The 23439-nt window shown below is 41.8% G+C and overlaps 1 protein-coding gene across 2 annotated transcripts; it reads right to left on the bottom strand.

The window, feature by feature from the left end:
• Positions 1-932: 932 nt before the first annotated feature.
• Positions 933-19962, bottom strand: LOC133133906 (transcription factor p65-like). 2 transcript variants are annotated; one of them, XM_061250192.1, is made up of 11 exons: positions 19792-19962; positions 13733-13765; positions 12988-13124; positions 9295-9440; positions 8906-9033; positions 8232-8366; positions 7543-7647; positions 6616-6831; positions 5921-5998; positions 5380-5466; positions 933-4874 (listed from the first exon to the last, which is right to left on the bottom strand). In XM_061250192.1, the coding sequence occupies exons 1-11, from the start codon at positions 19796-19798 to the stop codon at positions 4048-4050; spliced, it is 1899 nt and encodes a 632-aa protein (XP_061106176.1). In that variant the 5' UTR covers positions 19799-19962; the 3' UTR covers positions 933-4047. The 2 variants fall into 2 exon arrangements, with proteins under 2 accessions (XP_061106176.1, XP_061106177.1); XM_061250193.1 differs by having other exon boundaries at positions 8906-8997.
• Positions 19963-23439: the final 3477 nt, after the last annotated feature.

Here is a 23439-nt window from a genome sequence, read left to right as displayed (position 1 = left end):
TTGGCTAACCCTTCAGCTCAGTCTCTTAGCATAGCGTATCTTAGCATGTCATAATCACCACTTCCCCCTGAATGCCCTCCAGCGGTGGCCAAAATAGGTCAGCCGTTCTGCCGTTGTTGTTTGGTAAAACAAATCTGGCTACAATGTTGCATTTATTAGGGCATACTGGAGTTACTGTGGTCTTGGCTGATTAGACCAAGGCAAACCCACTGCAGTGAGGTCCATCAATATGTTCACCTTATGTTTTTTACCTGAAAAAGCTTGTCTTTTTACAGTTGTTTTACAGGGTCTTCGTCTTTTACAGTGTTTTTACTTAAATACTTTTCCTACAATGATCCATATTTGTGGTCCACCTTGCTTGGCTTCACTTGGTACATGTAAAACACTTTAAGGGAAAATGAAAGTACGAAAACATTTAAACACAGCCCCTACCATTGCCTTAATTATTATATTTATTAGAGGAGCATAGAGAAGGAGACTGCCATTTGTTTTTAATGTATAAAAGGATCCCAGTGCCAGTATTCCTGGAAAGTACCATTATCCAAAGACTGTGGTGATTGGAGAGGGGAAAACATATAAAGAAGTGCAGCAAATTATAGGATTCTCAGCTAAAATTATCTCAAATGCTTTAAAATGGCAACAAAAACTCGGAATACGTGGAAGAAAACTACTTTTAAAACAGATCAAAGAATAGTCAGAATGGCAAAGATTCAGCCATTCATCAGCTCCATAAAGATCAAAGATGATCTACAATTCCAAGTGCTGTTACAGTCAGAAGACATTTGGCAAGAAGCCCCCATAAAGCACCATTGTTTAAAAAAGGGCATGTGCAGAATCGGTAAAAATTTGCCATGGAACACATCGATTGGTCCAAAGAGAAATGGCGTAACATTCTGTGGACTGATGAGAGTTTGAAATATGGAACTAAAAGCTATTACGAAATTTTTCCACTTTATTTACTTTTTTTTAACGCACTGCTATTCATTTGAACACAACTGCACATTTCAAAATTACAGGAATCCACCGCATTTGTATTTGACACGAATACAAAAACTGTTTATTTTACTTACAATTGAGAACAAAATCATAGTAGTCCAACCCGTGGACTGAATGAACAAATTGATTATAAAAATATATCTGTTATGTGTAAAATGAAGCTACATGAAAAGAATAAAAATCATGTTTAGAAAAGAAAAGTCTTCAGCCAGATCCTAAGCGGTCATGTACAAAAACTACTGACTGAAGTGTCATATTCAATAACCAATAATGGGACAGCCTTCCCAAAGACAGAATTACCATAGATTAATACAAAAGTAGATAATGATAGAGCATGTCACAATATTCACTAGAATATTAGGCATCTGGCTTGAACATATAACAGGATGTTAAAGTTCATGCTTATCCTCCTTTGACTAAAATCTTAAAACCAGACATTCATATATTCACATCCTAGTAACATTTGTATGCTTTTGTCAAGCAAAACCTTTATAAAGAGCACCATCTACTCATTTACTTATAGTCAAGTTTCTATAAGTTTAATATAAATTAAATGTCTTGCCTTCATTCTTAACATTTTTCTGTGGAATAGGGAGAAGTACACAGGCTAGCTAATGCAAACTTACTACAGTTTAATCATAACCATTTTATAACAGTTTTACTACTAGTTGTGTTTTGCAGATTGAATAGAGACCTTTCTCGGTAAACCTAGTGAATTAATTGAATCACTACTTTTAAGTGCATTTTTGGGAGCACAAACACCAGATACAAACTACTGCGGAAAACTGTCTGATGCAGCCAAGCAACATTAAAATAGCTGGAGACACCCTGTAAAAGCATCCACATTACAAAAGTACAACTTGACATTAGATCCAATGTACAGAGACCATACCCAAGCATACAGACATGTATAAATCACACAGAAACATAAACACATTGCAGAGTGATGCATAAGATGTTTGAATTAAAATTTTCAGGGTTTTCCCTGCTTCAATGCCAAAGATATGTTGCTCCAAACACACGTGACAAAAACCCCAATTTCCACTGAAAAGTGACTTTTTGGGACCTTTCACGGAATTACCCTGTAAAGGACCAGAACCTTCCATTCCACACATGCCAGTTATTAAATGATATTCCTGTTAATATCCAACAATCAAGCGGGTAGAGATTAATATCAGATTATTAATAGATGAAAATAGATTGGCAAATCAAATGCTAACAAATATTACTGGTGTTATAGATGGTAGATTTCCAAGGCAATCAGTCATGTAACAAAAAGAAAAAAAGTTAAAGGAATGCAATTAATATAAAAAGCAGTTTTCATAAGGGGCTAGAAATGGGAAAAGGTCACCCTGTGTTTCCCTTACATACCTACAGATCAGTGTCACTACTGGGACAAACAATGATTTACGGTTGACCACTACATTTACAGACTGGATTTGTTAGGATAGACATGCCATGCTTGATCAAGTCACATTTTTATGCATCACTTACTTTTAAACCAACTTTGGCAGTTGAGTATCATAAATATTTGTGCATACACTACACAATGTGGTTAGCACACACACTACAAATATATACAATTCCCTTTTTAAAAAGATGAGTAATATTGGAGAATTGACTTTGCTCTCTTTTGTCAACACATTCAGGTCTCTTAAGCAGACATCATAACTGTTTAATGTAAACTTGACATTGCCCAACTGAGAACTTTGGGGGCCAGTTTCACAGACTCAGATTAAGCCTAATCCTTGACCAAATTAAATTTTGAATGGAGATTCTCCATACACATTCCTGAACTAAAAAATAGTCCAGGACTAAAATTAATCTGTACTTACAACCTTGTCTTCCAGCTCTGACGTGAGAGTGAATTTTGAGTTAAACAGTACCAACAGTAAAGTCCAGAGACTAGAAATGGATTCCCAAGATTTTCTGAAATCTTCTGAAGAGGGTGTTGCTTCAAATCCAGGTTAACAGGACTGACCCATTCCACACTATAGAAACCTAACCCCCAAATGCTCCTGACGAGCTGGTCGGAGACTTGCATGGCAGCCAATCGCCGTTGGTGTATGAATGGGTGAATGGGTGAATGAGAAGCATCAATTGTACAGTGCTTTGGATAAAGGCGCTATAGAAATGCCAACCATTTACTATGCACTCAGCGGTTTTCTGTCGGACCCAGGTAAGAATGGTTCTGAGATCCGAAGGCCACACTATTCCCTATGTCGGTGCAGTGGATCTCTGCACCGTTTTAAGGTCAAGGGCAAGGTCTAGACTCCATGGGGACACCGGCTGTCCTCCAGTCACCCAGGCTGGTGTAATGTTGGTGTCGCAGATGACTCCACCAACATCGTCTATGAACAACATCTATGGACAAGATACCTACATTACGAATTAAAAGGCAGCTGCAGCAATGATTCATGATTCCCTTCAGCAAAATGTAGTTATAAAAATAGCTGTGATTTCATCCATTACAGGTCCAACTGGCATGCGTTCATCCATTAGAGGCTGGACATTTTTCTGCACTTGCTTAAAATAATCTCAATGGTAGAACATGTTCCCTGTGTCCAAGATCTGGTATTAAAAGGCACTACAATTGTGGGTTTTGCCATGTGAAATTAATTACATTACATTATTGGCATTTGGCAGACCCTCTTATCCAGAGCGACATACAGTTGATTAGACTAAGCAGGAGACAATCCTCCCCTGGAGCAATGCAGGGTTAAGGGCCTTGCTCAAGGGCCTAACGGCTGTGTGGATCTTATTGTGGCTTGACAGGGGATCGAACCACCGACCTTGCGTGTCCCAGTCATGTACCTTAACCACTACGCTACAGAACGCCTGTGAGCCTGTCCCCAAAACCCCCAAAATGTCTCTCACCACAGGGAGTGAGCGCTACTGGCTGTCCCGTCCGGGAGTGTCCTCCCAAAAGCGTACCAACGTGACAAAAGACCCCGGAGCAGTGTCAGAGAAGGAGGGACAATGTGGAGAGGACGGGGGGGCGTGACCCACAGCCTTTCGGCAGGCTGTCCCACCTGAGGACAGGGAGTGGGTCTACCTGTCGTGCAGGATGGACATGAGGCGATCCTCATCCAGGGAGCTCAGTTCGTCCAGCTCATCCAGGAAGGAGGCGGGGGGCGGGATGGGGATGGGGGGGTGGGCGTGGCCCTCCATGGGCTCCGCCTCCGTCTGCAGCAGGCTGAGGATGCTATTTGGGTAGCTCATCCAGGTGCCCCCGCCCCCAGCCTGGACCGCTCCCGCTTGGGTAGGGATGTTGTTGGACGCAGAGGAGGAGGAAGTGCAGGAGGAAGAGGATGGAGGGTGCGGTATGGCGTTCCCAACCCCCTCCACATTCCCTGGAGCGCTGCTCTGTCCCAGCAGGGCCTGGAAGTCCTCGTCGGTGCTGATGTTATCCAGCGTTCCGAACGACGGCACCTCGGAGAAGCTGGGAAACTTGGGCATCATGTCGTCATCACCAGAGGCCATGCTCGAGGGGGCCAGGGCCACTGCCCCAAACTGGGCCCCCACCATGGGCTGTTCGGCAGGCGTGGCCTGCTTCGTGACCTCCATCCCACCCCCCGGATTAGCACCCCCGCCAGGCTGTGGGGCGTTGGGGAGGACGGGGAAGCTGAACCCGTAGAGGTCGGAGAGGTTGACCGTGGGGTACTCCTGGGTTTGGGTTGGGGCCGGGACCGGGACCGGGACCGGGACGGGGGGAGGGAAGACGGCCCCCGGGGCTGGTTTAGGCTGCTGCTGGAAGACCCAGGTGTTGGTGGTCGCAGTCACCTCCGGTTTGGACTGGGGCAGGAACATATGGCCCGGTGGCAAGCTGAAACCAGGCTCAGCCTTCACTGGCTCCATGGGGACCGGGGGCTTCACCACTGCAGGAGAGGAGGAAACGCAAGGTCATTCACTCGTTGGCTACTGGTTGCAATACTGCTCTCCACCACAGGGGATGCTATGCAGGCAGCCTATAGCCTCGAGGTGAAATTGCTTCTCTGGGACCCGGATGGTTGGACCAAGGCCCTTTACCCCCACATTGTTTTCCAGGGGGGGGACTGGCTGCTTAGTCTAATAAACAGTAGCTCACTTTGGATAAAAGCATCAACTATCCCTCTGTCAGAGTGCCCTTGCGCACTTATACACCACTGTGTATGCAGGTGTTTCTTTCCACCAATTACTAGATGATCTTAACTGGCTGCACACACAAACACTGGTTCATTCGTATATTAGATCATAATTTTTAAAAAATCATATTTACTTTACATTTATATTTCACATTAGAACAGTCATTGGGTATCATTCAATGTCGATGGTGTAAGAGTTCTTAAGGCCAGAAGTTGGATACGGCCGTTGTTAGCCATCTCTGTAGGGTGGAGGACTCACCAGGCTGGACCCTGGAAGCTGAGGGCTTACTGGCGGTTACCATCCGGCGGGGCGTGCTGATTGGCCGCCTGCCGGCAGCAACAGATCCTGAAACATACAAAACACACAAGATCCATATAATACTGTACCTTTCATCCCTACAGCACATCAACAAAGATCAACCTTTTACCATATACCATCAGACACTAGACCTGTGTGAAATATACACTGCGTGAAGTTTACCATTTCTTTTTTTGCTTTCATCATCTTGTCTTTACTCGATTAAGAGTGTTTGAGGACAGGACTGTACAGTGCTCCCATTTCAGGAGCTTTTGGGAAAATCATCTGGGAGCACATCTACTAATTGGGATGCATTAGTGTGTTCCTAAATTCTTTAACTTGCCCCTTGGAAAAAAACGTTAGCATAGAGCCCTGATTGAGGAATAAGTACTCTAATGGCCCATTTTAAACTTTTTTCATTTGACAATAAAAGTGTATTCTGTTGGCAATATTAGTGTTGAAACTGATTAAAATGGAGGGCGGGACCCTGATGGAAACACACCAGCGGTGACGGCATTCAGCTTCAGGTTCTGGAGCATTCCTTCTGTGCGTTTCCTCTTCTCAATCAGCCCGTACTCATCTGCGCCATGGGAGGAAACAGGGCAACAGCCATCAGATGAGACTACTGACACGACTGCAGCCCCTCGACTGAACCACAGATAATACAGGCTAACCAGATTAGCACCAGGCTAACAGCGTGCGAGAGGCGGAGGACCTGGTGTGTGTGTGTGTGTGTGTGTGTGTATGTGTGTGAGAGAGAGAAGCAGAGGACCTGGTGTGTGTGTGTGTGTGTGTGTGTGTGTGTCTGTGTGAGTGAGAGTGAGAGAGAGAGGCAGAGGACCTGGTGTGTGTGTGTGTGTGTGTGTGTGTGAGAGAGAGAGAGAGAGGCAGAGGACCTGGTGTGTTTGTGTGTGTGTGTGTGTGTGTGAGAGAGAGAGAGAGAGGCGGAGGACCTGGTGTGTGTGTGTGTGTGTGTGTGTGTGTGTGTGTGTGAGGGAGAGAGAGAGAGGCGGAGGACCTGGCGTGTGTGTGTGTGTGTGTGTGTGTGTGTGTGTGTGTGAGAGAGAGTGAGAGAGAGAGGCAGAGGACCTGGTTTGTGGGTGTGTGTGTGAGAGAGAGAGAGGCAGAGGACCTGGTGTGTGTGTGTGTGTGTGTGTGTGTGTGTGTGTGAGAGAGAGAGAGAGAGAGGTGGAGGACCTTGCGGGGCGGGCAGGTACTGGAACTCCAGGCTCTTGCTGACCTCCCCGTCGGAGGGCCGGCGGAGCTGCAGGAGCACCTGCACGGGCCGGCTGAGGTGCGGGTCCCTGAAGGGGGGCGTGCGGAACACGATGGCCACCTGCCGGTGCACATCGGCCTGGGAGAACGAGCCCCTCCCCTCCCAGGAGTCCAGGTAGAAGCGCACCTCGATGTCCTCTGTACAGGACACACAGGGATTAGCCACGCATAACTCCTCTGACTTCATCCTACATAGATACAGGATCCCCTGTATCTATTTTTATTTTTATCATATTATTATTATTATTAGAGTTGTAAAAGTACTTTTCATGCTTTATTTTTTTATTTACATCTTATTTTACTCAACAAATTGAATAAATATTTGTCATTGTGATCAATATGTTATTAAAAACCTATTTGATGTTACAATTACAGTACAATGTTTTTATGAATGTTCTGTTTGAGTACAGGGCTCAACAAAACTTCCAAGTTTCTGTAATAATGTTCAGGGAATATTTAGTAATGAACCTCTATTTTACTACTAGAATTTTACTTTTTTATTGAATAGTAATCCTTTATTTCCCCTGCTTCCCTGAAATAAAGGTTTATTACTATCAATAGATGTAAAAGCCCAATCTGTGCACTTTGGGGTTGGGAGGGAGCTGGATCTCTGTAAAGCTACAGGTCTACCTAATAAAGTGAACACTGAGGGTTGGATCGCCTAGATTGTTAGATACGCAATAGAAGATTATGTATCTAACAATCTAGGCTATCCAACAACTCGTGTGAACCCAATAAGGACTCATAAATTAGGGAATAACAGCTTGTGGTGAGAAACTTTCACATAGAGACCCGTTGTAAAAACAGTGCTTAAGCACGGGGCATCCCTATCGTCCCTCTCAGGCTCACCTTTCTGCACTTTATCACAGAGCAGGAAGATCTCATCTCCTCCCCTGCAGCTGCCAGAGTTACTGTTCACACGACAAATCTTCAGCTCTGCCGTGCTGGCAGCCCCTACGTGGGGAGAGTGAGAGAGAGGGAGTGAGAGAGGGGGAGAGAGAGTGAGAGAGGGAGAAAGGGAGGAGAGGGGGAGGGGGAGGGGGAGAGAGAGAAGGAAATTATATGTTGTCATCCACTGCATTTTCCTTAATACTCTATATCAGTAGTCCCCAACCCTGTTCCTGGAGATCTACCATCTTGTAAGTCTTCATTTCAACCCTAATTTGGCACACCTGACTCTCCTATTTGGAGTAGCTCAATGAGCTCTCTAGCTGTTGAATGAGGCAAGTGGCTTAGAATCCCCCTTCCACAAACATACACACAAACAAATGCAATCACGTGTGCACACACCTGAAGCTCCCTAAAAAAAAAAAAAAAAATATATATATATATATATATATATATATATATATATATATATATATATATATATATATATATATATATATATATATTTTACATTTATATTTCAGTCTTGTGTGTGAGTGAGTGCCCCAGGCTGGCAGTGGGACAGTGGAAACGCGGCCAGCGGAAGCAGCAGTTTAGCGGGGGAGAGAGTGGGGGAAGTGAGAGTTTCGGCTGCGGGGGCAGGCACTCACGGTTGTCGTAGATGGGCTGGGACACCACGGGCTCCAGGGCGTAAAGCTCGCCGCTGGGCAGCCTGATGGAGGCCTGGAAACACAGCCTCACCGCGTTCAGGTCGTACTCCTCCGCCCAAATATCCGCCTCCGGAACTGAGAAACACACACACCAACCAGGGAGGTAAAACGGCTGCGTGTGGGTGTCTGTGTGTCTGTGTGTGTGTATGTGCGTGTGTGCTGAATCACTGGGAAAAAAAACAAAAAAACAGCTCAAGCTAGGTTTTGAAATAGCTGGCAGCAGGTTGATCAGTTCAGACCAGCTACCAAACTGAAACCAGTCAAACAATACCCAACATGGTTTGACCAACTCAAGCTATGTTTTGAAACAGCTGGTAGCTGGTAATTTCAAGATGGTCATAGATTTTACACAAGGGATTACATTGCATTTTACTTTATCCAAAACAAAGTATAAAAAGTGCATACGAAGGTCATTAGAACAAACTACAGAACAGGTCTGAATAAGATAGAATTGACATAAAGTTAGCTATACAGCCAGTAAAATTAAGTCTCGTACACATGTAGGCCAAGTCCGTAAATAATAAGGTCAGGACCTACAGTACCAAGATAAATACAAATGCAACAGTCATAGACCTAACTACACAGTACAATTGAACCTGAGATTAGTCACTCACTGTGGAAAGGGTTGTTGAAGGTCTCCAGCCGATGGGAAATGGCTGTGGCCACATCGTTCTTCTTCACACACTGGACACCCAGGTTCTGAAAGCTGCAGGAAAAGGAAACCGATGCCCCTTTTTCACTCCTTCAGAACAGAGGGCGCCCCACAGTGTGAATCCAGGACACCAGAGGGCGCCGTTTCTCACTCATTACATACACACAAGGCATAGCAGCTTGAACCTGGGCCTTTACTGTCAGCACTTTAACACACTTCAGTTTTGAACATTCACTTTCAAGGTTATCTATAAACCTGGTTGTTCTTTCAAGAAGCCTGAAATGCACACTGTACACACACAAATAGAAACACACACACAAGGCGTTTCGTGCTCACAAACACACCGCGTACCTGTGAATGCGTCTCTCCTGCAGGTCTGCTTCATAGTAGCCCTTGCAGCATTCCTTACCCACCAGCTCGTGCGGGTGTGGCTTGTAGGGCATGTTCTTGGTTACCAGGGAGATTCGCATGCGTACCAGGCCACTGTAGTTATGGATCTGTGAAAATAAACGGCAAGTTTATATCAGCTCATCTCAGCTGTGGGCTCTGCCATCATGTACTGTAAATGAGGCAAAATGTCTACCTCCATTTCACCTGACAGCTTCAACTTTAACAAGTTTCTAAGGTAAACAAAAATCCTTATGCTATGCTTATGTGACTGTAAAAATGTAATGAGCTTATGTCATTATGCAATGTTTGTAACTACATCCATCAAAAGATTCAGTATCGCAAATAACAGAATTTCTTTTTCAATCATTTTTGGTATTTTTAAAATATTTTTTTGGCAGAACCTTAGTTGGATCATCCTCATTAACAGCCTTCCATTTGCTATGGAAACAAAGCTTTGAAAAGCCTTTGTGATGGACACATCAAACGTGGATCAACCCTGCCAAAAACCATCAATTTCAGGTCAAAATAAATAATTTAAGAAGATGAATGAATAGCATTCATGTTTATGGTGAACTGTAACTTTAATATTTAACTAGTTTGTGTGGTACTCACTGCCTACGTGAAAAAAAGAGCAAACGAGAGCGTGTGGGTTGAGAGCTGACGTAACCCTTGTGAATTTCGACTGCGGGTTTTTCGTGCACGCCCTACCCCCACAGTTTCAGACGCCCACGCAGAGTGCGCGGGAGGATTTCAAAGCCGCGATATCCCCAGAGAGGTCGTATTGCATCACTTCCTGGTTAACCCCCTACGAGCAGGCGCCAAACGAACATGAGCGCAAACGCCATTAGCGGTCTGACCTGATTCGAACAGAAACAACTATGGTCTCACCTTCTACGCATTACCTCATTGCTCTCAATAAAAATGGGGTTTTATTGGTTTCACAGTTCCTTTACAGTTTGAACACATTTAATGAATAATATTTTTACATTTAAGACACAATACAAAAAAAATATTTAGGCCTACTGACATTTTAACTAATGAAACATGAGAAAATTAAACAGTGAAGGATTTTTTCATAAGTCATTACAATTACTAAAACATTCCAAATTGACAGAACATAATAAAATCAATATAGACTGCAAAAAATGGGAAAAGTGAATTTAAAATTCCCAAAGGGCACAAATATAAAGAAGAGGTCCATTTTGCTCAGGTTAGAGCAGCTGCTGAGGCCCAAATGCCCCTCTAGGGGGGTGGACTCTATGATCACTTCTTTCCAGTGGTTCACCCCCATTTCTCTCTCGCCAGGGGCTTGTTCTTATGGAAGTCCAGTAACACACCATCTTGGAGGAGGCTTTATTGAGACTTTATAAAAGCGTGGGAATCTAACTGAAAGCACATAGAAACCACACGTCCCTGTGTGCAGCAGTTTGACATTTACAATAGATGCCTTAAATGAAGAAACTAAGAACTTGCATGTCCTGACCCAGAAATACAGGAGGCGAGGACTTTACACTTAATCCAACAATGACTCAACATCTGAGGGTTGTTTTCCTCCTGCCCAATTAGACCTGTGGTATTTAGCAATTTATTACTGATGTTATATGGGAGTGTTTAAATCACAGTGAAGTGAAAGAAAACCACTTTGTAGGAAAAAGACAATAACAAGAAAAGGAGAGAATATGTAGATATAAAGGAAAGGGAGGAGAGGTTTATGTAAGGATCTGATTCAATGAGAACATGACTGGATTGAAATCAGATGCTGCTAGTGCAATCATTTGAAGGCCACAAGTCTGGGATTGGTTCGAGTGAAAATGGTCACTATACCTTTTAAAAAAAGGATCTATGACCAGAATTATTTCTAAAACCAGGAACTGGAATCTGAAGATTCCCAGTAGAGTGTGTAATGTGAGAAAGAGACGGTTTGTGTAAGAAATTTAAATGACTGGTGGAGAAATGTCATTGTGTAACTGATAATGGTATTTGGATAAAGGCGTCAGCCAAATGATGTGTAATGTAATTTGATGGTGGTGGAGTTACAAAGGTTTAAAGCTTATAGACTGAAGAGCTGTGCAGTGGTGAGTCCATGGAGGAAGTTGGAAATTAATTTAATGGGCTCTGTGGTGCAGGTGAGCTAAAGGTGCCATTGCTTCATTAGTGCTGCAGGACTAAATAGCAAAACATTATTATAGCACTGATAAAACTATGGCATTAAGGAGGGTGACACAGCGGAGGTTAAGTCTGGCTAGATATTACAAAAAATAAAACATTTCTGATTTCATTGTAATTGAAGACTGAGTGAATGGTATTTTTGGCAAGATGTGCCTCAAAAGTGTTAACAATGGTATTGTCTGTAGATTGATTTGCAGGAAAACAAAAGTGTGTATGGTGAAAACTTAAACAAACTCCAACTGTAAACGGATTATTCATTTATTTTTCAACTCCTATCTCCTTCTCCTTTGCCTGACCTGGAAATTGATCGAGGTCTACCATCTTTAAGGATCCGACCCATTAAATGTTTTAATTAATTCATGAAAACATGGGCGCATCCTTTGTATTTGTTCGGAAAGGGTGACCTATAAATGATCGAACTGTGGGTGCAGCTCTACCCATCTGCCACATCTGTAACTGACGTGGTTTCAAGCAAGGACATTCCTTTGCCTAATTCATGTTCTCTCGATTTCACTGTATTCACCTACTTTTCCCACTTCCATTTTTTGGGTCCCCCAGTGGGTGGAGCTAGCAGCTAGAAAAGGAGCAGGGAAAGGAAAGAAGTGAAAAATAAGCGACTGGAAAGAGTCCAGTGTCCTCCCGGTCAGAATGTAGAAAAAGTAATGGGTGTGGCATGTGTTGTCATTCAATCTCAATAAGTCTTCCAATCCCTCATTCCCCAGAGGGTTAATGTTCTTAGTGCATCGACCTGCTTACGTAACTTCCAGTAAAACTGAGCGCTACCTTAACAACAGGATAATGGGACTGACTCATTTTCAAACTATGCATTTGGTGCAACGAGTTCTAAAATGCAGCATTTTATCCTTTGTGTTAATAATTACCCATTTACACAGGCAGCTAATGATCAAATGCTTTTGCAATAGTCTGACTTAGTTCTGTCTACACAGAACTAAATCACTTCCTAGCAGTTCAGGTGTGCCTTTGTGCTTCGACAAACATACAACAGGCGGGACTTAACCAAGAAAAACTTCCTAGGTGGACTAATTCATTGAAAGAACATGTGCACAGCCTGGAGCCTAGTTCCTAAGGTACATAACCTGCATTGCTCCAGTTGGGATTGGCCCCTGCGAAGACTAATCAACTGCAAGTCACATTAGATAAATTATTTATTATCGATTTAATTATTTCAGAACTGTTGAAGCACTCAGAAAAGCAAAAAGACAGGCAGAGATTTTGGATTCTCTCCAAATCAACAGCAGCAAAGTTGTGTGGGCCCCACTCTTCCTCATGCTGTGTATCGTGAGGTCTTTGCTGCATGTGGATTGGGTGGATCGCTGCGGGTGGATTGGGCGGATCGCTGCGTGTGGATTGGGCGGATCGCTGCGTGTGGATTGGGCGGATCGCTGCATGTGGATTGGGCGGATCGCTGCGTGTGGATTGGGCGGATCGCTGTGTGTGGATTGGGCGGATCAGGGCGGGGCTCACCTTGATGGTCGGGTACGTCTTCGTGGTGTCGTTGCTCCGCTCTCCGAGGATGCTGCCGGCTGAGCGGCCCTCGATCTTGTAGCGGAAGCGCATGCCCCTCTGCTTGGGCTGCTCGATGATCTCTATGTACGGTTTCTCTGAGGAAGCACAGCCCAGGTCAGCCATGCCCAGGCAAGAAGCCGCACAGGCAAACCCAGCCAATAAGCACTAGCCTCACAGCCAAACCCAGCCAATAAGCACTAGCCTCACAGCCAAACCCAGCCAATAAGCATTAGCCTCACAGCCAAACCCAGCCAATAAGCATCAGCCTCACAGGCAAGCCCCACCCTCACACCCTAGCCTTAAAGACAAGTACTTCTCAAACCTCCGCTTGTCTTGAATCAGATACACAAACCCCACCAAGTTCATTTTCTACATTAGCGACATAAAAATACAATATTTCAATATTTAACAATTTTAAAGATTAATGATTCCAGAAACATTTCGATTATTGATTATTACAAGTCAAAAGTAGCTGCAGTATATGAGAATATCAAATCAAATTTTAACGTATGAAAGCATCTTTTAATGCTTATATAATCTAATCTTTAAAAACAGAAAGTGTATTTTACAGAAGACACACAGGCTACCACTCTCAATCCAATAGTATGAGCGTGAGCACTTTATCACTTTATCATAAGCCAGCAAGAAGCATAACAAGCATAACAGAGCAGTGTACGGACGCCAGACAGAAGTCAGAACTCACCTGCAACTGGTGCCGGGGCCCAGCTGAACAGCCCTTCAAAGAGAAAGACATAAGGTCAAAGGTCACTGCATATTAAACTTTACATATGGTACATTTAAAAATAGAAATCATGAACTGCCCCTCCCCTCCTCTCCTCTCAATCACTTTAATCATTCTAGCTTGTTCCTGAAACCGTTTTCAATTCAGCAAAGTGCAGCCAATGAACATGCTCTCCTGTGAAATATATTCGATGCCAAGCAGTCGCTTCCTTTCACTCCATAGTCCGCAAGTTCAGCCTTCACAGACACAAGCTAAGCTTTCACAGACACAAGCTAAGCTTTCACAGACAAGTTCAGCCTTCACTGACACAAGCTAAGCTTTCACAGACACAAGCTAAGCTTTCACAGACACAAGTTCAGCCTTCACAGACACAAGCTAAGCTTTCACAGACACAAGTTCAGTTTTCACAGACACAAGCTAAGCTTTCACAGACACAAGTTCAGCCTTCACAGACACAAGCTAAGCTTTCACAGACACAAGTTCAGCCTTCACAGACACAAGCTAAGCTTTCACAGACACGAGTGGGAGGAGGAGTGAGAGATGAGGCAGTCATCCGGACTCCCTCCTTCAAAATGAATCTGTGGCCGAAACTGCCTTATGCTTCCTTAATATTTGACTCATTGTCCAATAACAGAACAATGAGGTAATACTGAAATCAAACATGATGTCAGCATATTAAAGGAACTATGAGGGATCAAGCCCATAGCCTTGTGGCTAAGCTGCTTGACTAGGACCTGAAAAGTGAAATGGACATGACAGGAGATGAAAGTGTTGTATCTGAACACTAGTGCTACCAACCACCTGCCAGACCTGAGGATATTGCCAATTCAAGCAAAGCATCATGTCCTCAAAAACCATATTGTGCTTTAAAGTGGTAAATGGGGTGTAGGCTTATAGCCTCACCTATACAGTGAGGTTATCATATCATACATTTTTAATGAATTCATTAATGACTCAAGGCTGGTTCATACTAGCCTAATGTTATTACAATCCTTCTCTTTTCTGAATTACGTGCCGTCTGCTGTCTTCCCACTGACGTGAAGCGGAGCGTGAATAACAGATCGGTTGCAGCTCCACTTCTTCTGAAACTAAACGGGCTACACTGCGATGAAAAGCGTTGAGGAAATCGTTCCGCTTCATTTCAGCAGCCTGCATTAACATGATGCTTTTAGTCAAAAATCACAAGATGATCCACTTGGTTTGAACTGACTTCAGTCAGTCTTTGTTATTAATTATTATTAATATGTATTATTATTATTTATAATGTTTTCTCCACAAGCTGTGCAGTGGTTTTCCACTACAGGCAGTAGAGGAGTTGGTTCGACTGGTAACAGCACCTGCTTTCCATACATCAATTTTTGCAGAACGTTAATCAGTTATGATTTATTTATTTATTATTATTCAAAACCTAATTATCAGCACATTAAAGCCTAGCATTTTGAAACAAAGAAAAAATGCTTGAGCTTTACGTTTAACAATGAACAACAATATGTATTTTGATAAAATCATTTCTGAAGAACCAAAAGTGAAACTAACTCAGAACAGAGGCCTGTGGTGGAGGTGGGGGAGCACATCTTCGCTGTAGCCTTTAAGGCTTGAGAACTTACGGCAGCCATTTTCTAACACAAGCACATATCTGTAGAAAACTGTCAAACTGGGCTGATGGGTCAACTTCGGTCAGGCTCCACAGGGCAGTGGTCCAAAAACAAGACCCTGCAGCTCACACATCAATCTAGCATTTAATCAGCATTCAACTAACGTCCGGCCATGCCTCGATGGATTCTCAATGGTTCAGGAAGACAAGTCTTCACAGATGGGCGATCTCTCACTAACGATCCAGCTCAACAGTGAACATTTAAGCTTAATCATCAAGCAGTGACACACAAATCAAATCTGTCTAACAGGCATAGGCAGGTCACGGCATGCTAAAATTACAGGCAAAATGAAACATGGTCAGTTGTACAGCCTCCTCACACATATATATATATATATATATATATATATAGCGTTATTAATGTTTACATTAGTGATGGACCAAATCAGGGATACTCAAAGCACACAGCTGTCCGCCCAGTTTATTTACCATCAATGATCACTTAGCAACCAGGCTCAATAAAACATGGCCACTGATAAGTGTGTCGCTACCTAACTGGGGCAGCCTGTAGCCTAATGAATAAGGTACATGACTGAGACCTGGAAGGTTGTTGCTTCAAGTTCTGGTGTTGGGCCTTTGAACAAGGCCCTTAACCCTGCTTAGTCTAATTAACTGTAAGTCACTTTGGATAAATAACGAAACAGCTCAATAACAAATGATTATATTACAGACTAAATAATTATTATTTATTCACCCCCGCCAATCGGTTGTGAGATACTGCAGTTTATAATTCATAAGCAGACATGGAGAAAGGAAAGCTGGAAATCCAGGTCTGACTGTCACAATTACCTGTATCTTTCCTTCACAATCAAATGTCAGTCTTCTTTCATCAACCAACACATCTTTTGCATCAATTAACAAAAATAAATGAACCAAACCGTGGTTTTGAAATAACTAAAAGCTCTGCATTCACTTTAAAGTAAAGCCTCTTCTGGATCCACTAAAAATGAGCAGTGCCTAAGTAACGTTACAAACGCTGAAGATCCCTGTGGTCACCTAACTATATGCACCAGTTCGACAGGTTCTCGTGTAGCCCACTTCATTCCTCCAGCAACAGGTGTAGGGTTGCCAAATGCTGAGATTTGGACCAGAATGCCCAGCTTTTTAATTAGTTGTACAACATACAGTACATACTCAGTCTGAACAACTAATTGAAATTTGAATGTTAGGTTCTTCTGTCTAAATTGTTACACTGTAACACAAACAACCTCACCTGCTTTTTCTTAGTTCAAGGAATAATTATTCCTGATTATAGCACCTCGGCTGAAGTTTTAGTGGGCACACCGCACAATCTAAAGATGACCTGGGATCAGAGTTAATCGTGGCCAGAATACACATTTAAAAACATGGTTCCAAAACAAACCCTGTTATTCCATGCAAGATCCCATCCATTTAAAGGGTTCTTTTTCAGGCAGAATAGCTCTTTGTATGCAAGTTCACACTTCACACCTACAGTATGACAGAGGGTTCCATAAGAGACTAAAAAGGTTTCCCCAATGGAATAAAGCCAAAGAGCCCTTTTTTTGTCAGAGTGTATGCCAAGAGAGTCTATCAATCTTTCCTTCTCTCCTCAGAACTCCAACCAGTCAGCCAAACGCAACGTCGGCCACAACTCCTGTCAGGAAGGGGGGAGGGGCATACATGGAAGAGAGACCATCTTTTAGACATCTTCATCCCCACAAAATGTCTTCAGACAAAAGACTGCATTCGATGTCCTTCATTCTATAAATGGACATACATACGTGGCTGCTTGTTAATAGCAGTTGTCACATGAAGTGCAACTGAAAAATTGCACAAACTTCAAAAGAAAAGAAAACATCCTCGTGGTGAAATGTAATTGTGTGAATCATGATGATTACACGGTGACTGACAGCCTAATGACTCATTATCATTCAACTGCCTCAGTTCCCTTACTCAGTTTCACATGTCACTCTGAAATAAATCAATTATGGTTAATTAAAGTGAATTTTGGCTATCATGATTAGACTCTTATATTACCGTCTAAATCAAGAAATATAAATGAATAAATACTTGCAGTAATTGACAATACAGCCATGACAGACCAGCAAGATCATGAGGCTTCAAAGTCGACCACAGCACTGATAAATATGACGCAAGTTGGAGCCTTTGTGGGAGAAGGCATCAGGTCTGAGATCATACCTGGGTAAAATACATCATGGATTTGGATTCAAATACTAAGCTTTGCTGAGCGTGTATGGTGTATTAGAACCTACTCTAAAACTGTGTGAACCCCTGCCTCCTGGTCAGTCATGTACCTTAGCCACTAGACTATAGACTCGGCTGCCCCCAGGTCTGATTGAGATGATATAATGACATGTAATTTAGCTGACACTTTTATCCAATTTACAGCAGATTAGACTAATCACCCCTGGAGCAATGCGGGGCTAAGGGCCTTGCTCAAGGGCCCATCAGCTGTGGCTAGGGCGAGGCGAGGCGAGGCGAGAACCACTAACCTTCCAGGTCCCAGTCATATACCTTAGCCGATAGTACATTTATAGAAAAGAAAGTTCTCCCCAAGGAAAGGATCCACGATTTTAGAGCCCTTTCTAGAGCCCTGTCTACAGGGATGTACTTTCACAGCTCCTGATTGGCCATCTTGAACTCAGGAGCGTGTCTTGTTACATTTCATCTATTCAGTCAGCACTCGGATCAAGCTCAGCTTGCATAAAACACAAAAGTGCATTCGACAGTTTGGATATTATAACTGCATCGGGAACGAGGTCAAACTTGGTTGTGAAAAGACCGGTCAAATCCAGTTCAGTCACAAGTAGCGGTTCCACATCCAAACACACACACACAAGAAATCATGAACTGAAATTACACTGATTCTGTAAGATTTGTTTTTGTTTTTATACAGTCTTCATCGAAACGCGCCCTTCGCATGCATTATTTAGCTGCCAATAATATTAATGTGACAGGTGGCAATAGGATCAGATACGAAAGCAACTGTTGCGGAATTATGCCAATATTACCACGGATAACAACTACGCTGCTTGCAACACATATTACAACAAATATTAAAGTTTGCCAGCTACCCTACAAACACATTTCTCAATTTAGCGGAACGGGCGACCAAGAAAGAACGTTACATTGACTATAGACCATACAAGAATGATGCTAGTAAACCAAGTGCAAAAGTTTTTTATGCCTTAGTAAAAATAATTTAGACATAATTGTATGCTACGCAGTACTGACGATAAAAATAAACCCCCCCTAGTTTTTGAACGCTCCTTTTCCAATTGCATCACGTTCAACTTCCCATAGCTAATTAGGCTACTTTCATTGTCCTTTCGACACGTATCCGGGAATGTGACTGAAACAACTCTCAAGTGGGAAAAGCCCACCTTACGTAATTTAAAAGTAAAAGCCATTTGCCTACTAGTACTGCAAATTGTCAATGGTAGCTACAATCCTTAGTTTCGAAACTAAGAAGACAAAAATAACAATCTACCGTGACGTCATCTTTAATCGTGGAACGTGCTTAATTCCATCATTTATATCGTTTCCTTGAATAAAAATACAGAGTTCGTTCATTGACATTTGGTAATTAATGGTTTGTTTGATTATCTTTGTACAAAAATAGGCTCGTTTAATTTAACTGGGCATACACTTAAGCAATTAAGACCGCACCGGCTTCCTGGAAATATAATCGTTTCCACGAACATCACTTGCAACACAGCTCCTTCAATTAAATAAATTACATCGTAACTCGCTACATTATGTGCAAGAGCAACACTGCTTATTGAGTAGCTAAATGTGTCAATGTTTAATCAGTGTCGCTTCTGACACCGATCCAGTATTTTGTTTAGACCACTGTCCCCACTATTACACACGAAATATGAAAAAACATCTTCCACGACATTCATATGACCATCTGTCGAATTCATAATAATAAACTAAAAACAAGGTGCATGTCGAACTGAGTATGTTTCCGCAGTGTTTACCCTAACAGACTACAAACAATTATTTCGCTGGAGAAAGTGTCAGCCTAGGTTGAATCAGTCCAGATATAAGAAGAAACGTTTGCGAAATTATGCTTTATAATAGCCTATATTACCTTGACATTGACTAAAACGAGGAAGACTCACATTATGAAAAGCTGCTTGGTGATTATAGCAAATATTTTAGCTTGCTGTAAACACATTTATCAACTTTGGAGAACATGCGACTTCTACCAAACGTTACATGGACGACTGACAATAAAATACAATTTCAACCAGTAAAACATAAAACAGGGTTGTTTTCCATTAATAAGTATAACGTGCTTTTGACAAAATTGGGCTTAACTGTTGATTTGCCAAAATACAAACACAGGGGCTTTCCCCTGGGACAGTAAATTACTTACCATCCATTTTTATTGTGCTTTCGATTTAAGTTGTACAGTCAATCTCTGTCTTCTATCCAAAATGAGTAGTGGGCTTTCCCTCTTTCTTGGTTTTTGAACGCTCCTGGTCGAATTTAATCGCTTTCGGCTCTAAATCACTTTCAGCGCTCTTTTTGATGCGTATCCGGGAATGTGACTGCAACTCTGAAGGCGGAAATGCCCAAATTGGCCTACGTAATTTAAAGGGGAAAGAAAAAAAAAATAGGCGCAATCAGTTTTAAAACGAGTCTGAAAACAAAACAATATCCACAATGACATCACATTTTTAACGGCAGTCATCATAAAATCACTAGAGTCACTTGTTTCAGAGCTACTGGAAATGTATTTGTTTGTTTATTTATGATACTACACAGTAATATTTTCATATAGGCTATGCTATATAAAACAACTGTAGCTACCCCAAGGGTTACTCAGAATCAGCAAATCAGTTCTATTTTTGTTGTAGCCAGTCTGTTGATCAATTAATGTTGTTGAAATATATGCTACACGTTCAGAAATGAAGTGACAGTGGAATTAATTGATAATTGAACAAAAAATCATTTTTGTTCTTCAAGGATCACATTTCCAAAATGTTCCCTGAAAGTTCTCTTTGGGTGTTCTGTTTGGGTGCAAATGAGTCATTTTTCACCCAAAAAAGGTACACATTAATTATATATTGCTGGCTAGGGGTACAATTTTATGCACCTATACCCAATGACCTTTTTTGGCACTTTTTTGGACCTTTATTTCTGAGAGTCCTGCCATACTTTCCCCTTAATTTAAATAACAATACAGGTTTGCCTCACTGTTATCTATTTTTTGGCAATGTTTTTCCACAATGTTTAATTTTCAGTAGCCACTTACTGCAATTAAGACACTACCAATTTCCTACCCCACCAAAAATCTGACGACTGAAAAACTAATTTTATTAAATTTCCCCAATAGAATGTTATATGAAAGAATAATTTGTTTTGAATGATTAAGTCATGTAATGTGACCATGGAGCATTTATTCATGGCAGTCATAACAATTTAGTACATAATGTTATCGCTGCAGCGTATATTATCACAAAATACATTTAAAGGGTCTAATTAAGAAATTGACAGCTTGTTGCATTCCAGGGGTTGGAATTGGGGCAGAACAGTAAACAGTAGGCCTCTACGCCAAATGGTCCAGGAATGGGTTTGACTTGTAAAATCACATAATACTTTATTGACACAATAAATTAATTAAAGGACATATAACTTCATCTTTTGAATGTGTGTAAAAGTAAAACTTGATGTGTACAGCAGGGATGCACTGCAAGGACGAGAGAGTTTCGCTTCGAGAGAGTTTCGTAGCCCGTTCATTTGACGTGAGAGTATTAATAACGGTGTAATATACCGAGTATAATTACACTCATACTCACGGCGCACCATTGCTTACTTTCGTAATGACTCGCATCATGGGTGCATCATGGGGCACAACCTCAGGTCGGACCCAATGCAATGTAGAGTTACGACGCCATCTACTGGTTCATCTGACATTACGAGTTCACCTACAACTGCCAAATCATGTAGAATGTGGTTTTTCCACATTCCTGAAGTTTTCCCCTGTAAATTCACATGTAATTGTTATTCAAATTTTTTTGTTTTTTTCCAAGAATATTGTAGCTTATTCAATTAGGCCCTGTCAGGACTACGACCAGGGGAGTAGATATGTTGGCCTACTGTCTCAGATTACATATCTAACCCCACATATCAAAATAACTAATATATGAAAACCTATTGGCAGAAACACTAAACTGAAACCTTGCTATCTACGGCAAGGAGGAAAACAATAAAAATTGTCTCCTCTTCCTCATGTACAAACAGCATGTACTAATCATCCTCTTTTCCATTTCCTCATTATGAATCTGCAGCTGGAATGTAGGGTCCAAGTGTCCACAACTGTATCTGGCCAGCCTCAGAAAACAACTATAGACAGGCCTATAGCTGCATTTGTGTTTAGCTCCTTGATAATAGATTGCATATTTGCTAATGAGTGACTAATGACACATGAGATAAGTATGAACTCTAACCAGTGAAATTTGTATCGAATACTGTTGTCCATATAAAAAGCTGAGCTTATCTAGGTCAGTGACTCATTGTTGAATTTTTTTCCAAGTGGCACTGAGCAAGAATGTCACATTCACTGTGATCACAGATTATATTTCAGTGAATTATTTCTAAATAGAAGGTCATTTAATACCTCCTACCTTATTCAAAAAGCATTATTTGTGTAGGTGACCCACTGTGATGATTGTTGAAACGAAACTGTTTCACAAAGACCTTTGTTTTGTTGCTTATTTTTTCATTGACAAGATGTGAACCATCTTTGCTGTGTTTATCAATACAATACATCGCATCAAATTCAAAACATTGGTGCTAGCCTTCCAAGCAGTTGAGGGGTCTTCCCCAGCTTACCTACAAAAAATCATCAGACCTTACGCCCCTGCCAGACCTCTTCGTTCAGCCTCCACAGGCCGCTTGGCACCTCCCCCTCTCTGAACCTCCACCTCACGCTCACGACTACTGTCTGTTCTGGCTCCACGGTGGTGGAACAAACTCCCCGTTGAAGTCAGAACTGTAGAATCTCTCCCCATCTTCAAGCGCAATCTGAAGACGCACCTCTTCAAGCAGCACCTCTCCCCATCCCTCCCTACCTCCCTGTGAACCTTAATTGTTGTCTTTGTGATTTACTTTGTGTTTCGGTATTTTTAGTTGGCTAGGTAAGCAGTATTTGGATAGTTAAGTTTGGCCACTTTTGCTTTGTTGTTTGTTTGTTTATTTGTTTGTTTAAAAAAAAAGAAAAAAAGAAAAAGATAGGCCCTGGTCCTTATTTTTGTTGTACGGGTAGCAATTGAAATTGGACTTCCCTCTAGGGTCTTTCAGCGCACTTATCCCTGGTTATGGGTATGCACTTTGTTGTACGTCGCTCTGGATAAGAGCGTCTGCCAAATGCCAATAATGTAATGTAATGTAATGGTGTTAGCTGGTACAACTGGTGAAATGAATGTTGAAAACAATCAAATATTATGATTTTAAAGTATATTTTCTGTGAAATGTATCTGTATTAGCATTCAACCCCAATGCTGCCTTTTTTTAAAGTATATTTCAAGTATATACCTGAAGATTGTAATTTTTATATATCTTATGGACGAATACTTGGTGTAAATTTATATTTTGAGTAAAATCATTGAAATGTGTTTACTTTTATTGAATGAATTCATTGGACAAGGTGCTAGTTATGTGCATAGCACATCGTAAAGTGTCCCTGAAATTAGCTGAAAATGAATAAATAAATAAAAGAGATGTTTTTTGGCAATGTATAGTCTAAAATCGCAAAATAGAATTCCTGCGTTAGCAGATTTATTTCACACAAAGCACATGGATGTATTGGCTGCTTATCATATGGATTTATTTGTTGTTGCGTGGGAGTGTTCATTATAACATGCAATGGTACGTAAACTATTAATTGCAACTCTTTTACGTTACCAAATCAACACTGAGACCCTGTTCTAGAATGGGCGATCACTGGCTGCGAATGCGGGGTAGAATTATTTACGTTCACTTGTGCATTAAACGCTCTGTTTCGACTAACCAGAGGCGA

This window comes from Conger conger, chromosome 7 (assembly GCF_963514075.1).
Source record: "Conger conger chromosome 7, fConCon1.1, whole genome shotgun sequence".
Taxonomy (NCBI): domain Eukaryota; kingdom Metazoa; phylum Chordata; class Actinopteri; order Anguilliformes; family Congridae; genus Conger; species Conger conger.
Note: the sequence above shows the minus strand (reverse complement) of the source record. Positions and strands in the feature narration are given on the sequence as shown.

Excerpts from the sequence above, each read along its gene's own strand:
- LOC133133906 (XM_061250192.1), bottom strand. Across the intron at positions 9,441-12,987 it reads AGACGTACCCGACCATCAAG|ATCCATAACTACAGTGGCCT; the intron begins GTGAGCCCCGCC and ends TTATTTTCACAG. Across the intron at positions 5,999-6,615 it reads GTACCTGCCCGCCCCGCAAG|ATGAGTACGGGCTGATTGAG; the intron begins GTCCTCCACCTC and ends CCCATGGCGCAG.